Source organism: Lottia gigantea, assembly GCF_000327385.1.
Source record: "Lottia gigantea unplaced genomic scaffold LOTGIsca_408, whole genome shotgun sequence".
Lineage (NCBI taxonomy): Eukaryota > Metazoa > Mollusca > Gastropoda > Lottiidae > Lottia > Lottia gigantea.
In genome coordinates this window covers 1-2,727 of record NW_008709414.1, presented here as the reverse complement: position 1 = coordinate 2,727, position 2,727 = coordinate 1, and the positions used below count along the sequence as shown (strand labels likewise).

The 2,727-nt window shown below is 34.9% G+C and overlaps 1 protein-coding gene across 1 annotated transcript; it reads right to left on the bottom strand.

Annotated features, from left to right (window-relative positions):
- Positions 1 to 456: 456 nt before the first annotated feature.
- On the bottom strand, positions 457 to 2,039 carry LOTGIDRAFT_175796 (hypothetical protein; the record flags this gene model as incomplete). Its single annotated transcript, XM_009060156.1, has 4 exons — positions 457 to 548; positions 727 to 912; positions 1,065 to 1,283; positions 1,967 to 2,039. The coding sequence occupies 4 exons, from the start codon at positions 2,037 to 2,039 to the stop codon at positions 457 to 459; spliced, it is 570 nt and encodes a 189-aa protein (XP_009058404.1).
- Positions 2,040 to 2,727: the final 688 nt, after the last annotated feature.

Genomic DNA, 2,727 nt, shown 5'->3' with positions numbered 1-2,727 from the left:
GTTTGAAACAAATTTCGATCCTCCCCTGGACCCCCCCAAATCCATTTCAGCCAAAAAAAAAAAAATGTGTGGTCGAAATTTGAAAATATTCCTGGTCAAAATGACTAAAAAATGGCCGATTTTGGCCAATTTTTGGGGTTAAATTAGCTCTTACTAAAACCGCTTCTTTAGGCAGACCGTAGCTGCGACGAAGCTGGGCTTTGCAGGGTGGATAGCCAGGATCTGGTTCTACACGGTACCATAATTTAGGTTCCAAAGTTACAATAGCTGAAAGTTTTTATTTTTTTGAAAAAAAATGCTCAGTTTTTTGCCTCTAGTTTTTCACCTATAGTGAAAAGTAGATAAGAGTCCTGTTTCCAGAAATGTACGACTTTAATAAATAAAATATAATTTGTATGTAATTTGATATAGCAGTTATTTCTAGTGTGCTTCCATGTATATATTTCGTTCCATTTATTATTCCTTTCTTCCACACTTAAAGATGCTTCCCATCAATTTTCGAGATCTTCGAAATAACCTTCGGAACAAAGTCTTCTTATGAAAAACGCCTAAAAAGAAATTAAGGAATTTATCAAAAATAAGCATTTAAAAATATTATGAATCATCCAAAATTACACCAAAATGCAGGAAACAAGTTTGAAATAAATTACGATGCGACAAATATTCCAGTAGAAGAAATAGGTTGAACCATCCCTGGCTGGAATTTGACACAATAAACTAACTTACCAGATGTAGGAGCTTCCACTTGCTCTTCCATTTTTAATGATGCGGATTTGCAAAGCGATTTTGTAATGGATTCAGGAACTTTGACCACCGTAATCTGGTGCCGGCTTTTCTTAGCCACTGACCAGCCCTGTTGAAGAAGGAAGTTGATGTCTGCTTCATGTCGGCTGGGTATTTTGGATGTCTTTTCTGAAAGAATGATTACGATGTTTATAAACTTCGGCTTTGAAACTATTGCTTAACTGATAAGCTATTGCTTACCCTATTTTCATCTAATGAGCTAACCCGCAATTGTAAGCTTAAATTGGGTTCAGATGGATAGAATTGTGTTCAAAACCTACCCCGGCATTTACCAGATTTCATGGGTTCTTTCTTTGAAGCCTTCGTGTTCAGTAAATCGTCTTTGTAGTTACCATTCATTCCAATGCCTGATTTATTTTCCCCTTTCCTCTGGTTGAATGGAAGTAAGTTTGCCTCACTTGTGTCACGCTTTTCTACAGGAACAACAAACCATCCATGTTTCAACAAACTTCCACGAACATTTGTTGCATCAACCATTACTGAAAGAACATAGCAAATCATTAACTATGAAATAAGATTATCAATTGAATGCTTCGAGTTCTTGGTTGATCCGCGTAACTTTGATTCCGCTTATCTCAAAATTAAAGTACTTACCGAATATTATAGGCGCCTAAACGTTTCAAGAGTGAAAATTTAGTAAAATGTTAGTAATATGAAGTTAAACGTCTTATTATTCCAACAAAACTCGAATAATGTAAGCATTGTCATGTAACGTTATTATGACGTCATAAGTAATAATGGTTTGCTGAAGAATTCGCCTTGATTGGACATTTCATTTCCCACCCCACGTTACTGCCCAAAATTAAAAAATTCGAAATTTGGTTGATGTACATCTGCATTTTTAATTGCATTCATTGGTTTTAAATGGATATTTCGTTGGCTTGAATGGAAAGACAGATTTGGTTTGGTTTCATCACAGTTTCGAGTTCACAGACTTTCTATCGAGGCATCTGATTGGCTGTATTAGCTAGCGGACAATCCAATCAAATAGCTTCGTTTACAAACTTCCATGATACAAGAAAGGTGACTATTGCCGTCAAGGTATAAGTACGAAGTTCTTGACTGAAGCATTTGGGAAAGATGACTTACCGAAAGTCATCAACTTTCGCTCAACGAATAAGACAGACCAATAACAGTCCTTGGTCTACTTTGAAATATTTACCCTTATCTAGTTGAGGAACACGTTTCTCTTTGGGCATCATCGCCTTTTTTTTCAATGTATTTCGCATTGGCATCTTTATTTTCCTTAAATCCACTGACTGGATTAAATTTCCTGCTCTCGAAATCAACAAGCCATTTGTCTATATTGCTTGTTGAAGCAGCAGCCATGTCACAATGGGTTAATTGTGGAATGTCCGCAGCTCCAACCCACCCCCTCTTCAATAAATATTCTTGAAGTCGTTCCATATTTTTTAGCGAATCTAAAATAAAGCAAACAGAAAAATACTTGCGATGGTCTAAAAAATTTAATGTAAAAAATACACTTTATTTTATCCGAAAAGTAACTCCAGACAGTTTTGTTTTGTTTTGTTCTTTTCTTAACCCTGTACATTTTAAAACCAACACATTTTATTGTGATTTCTGTATTTGTTAATACTTTGAAGATATAACAACCAACACAAAAAGCAAATTCCAAGTGAAAATGAAATCCAACTAAACATTTTTTGTTATGTAATTTGTAGTAGTGAACATTAAGGTGAACACCAACACCAAACAAACCAAACTCTCTCCACTTACCAATTTTCAATCCAAATAAACTCGTTTGCACAATGCAATTTAGAAAAACTTTTGTAAATTGCAGAGAATTGAGCAAACACGTCTTGATTTAGATATTTCAATGAAATGTCTAACTATGCGCTATTATGACGCCATAATCCAAAGACGTTAATAATTGTTGCGATTGTTCTCATTAATATTATGCTT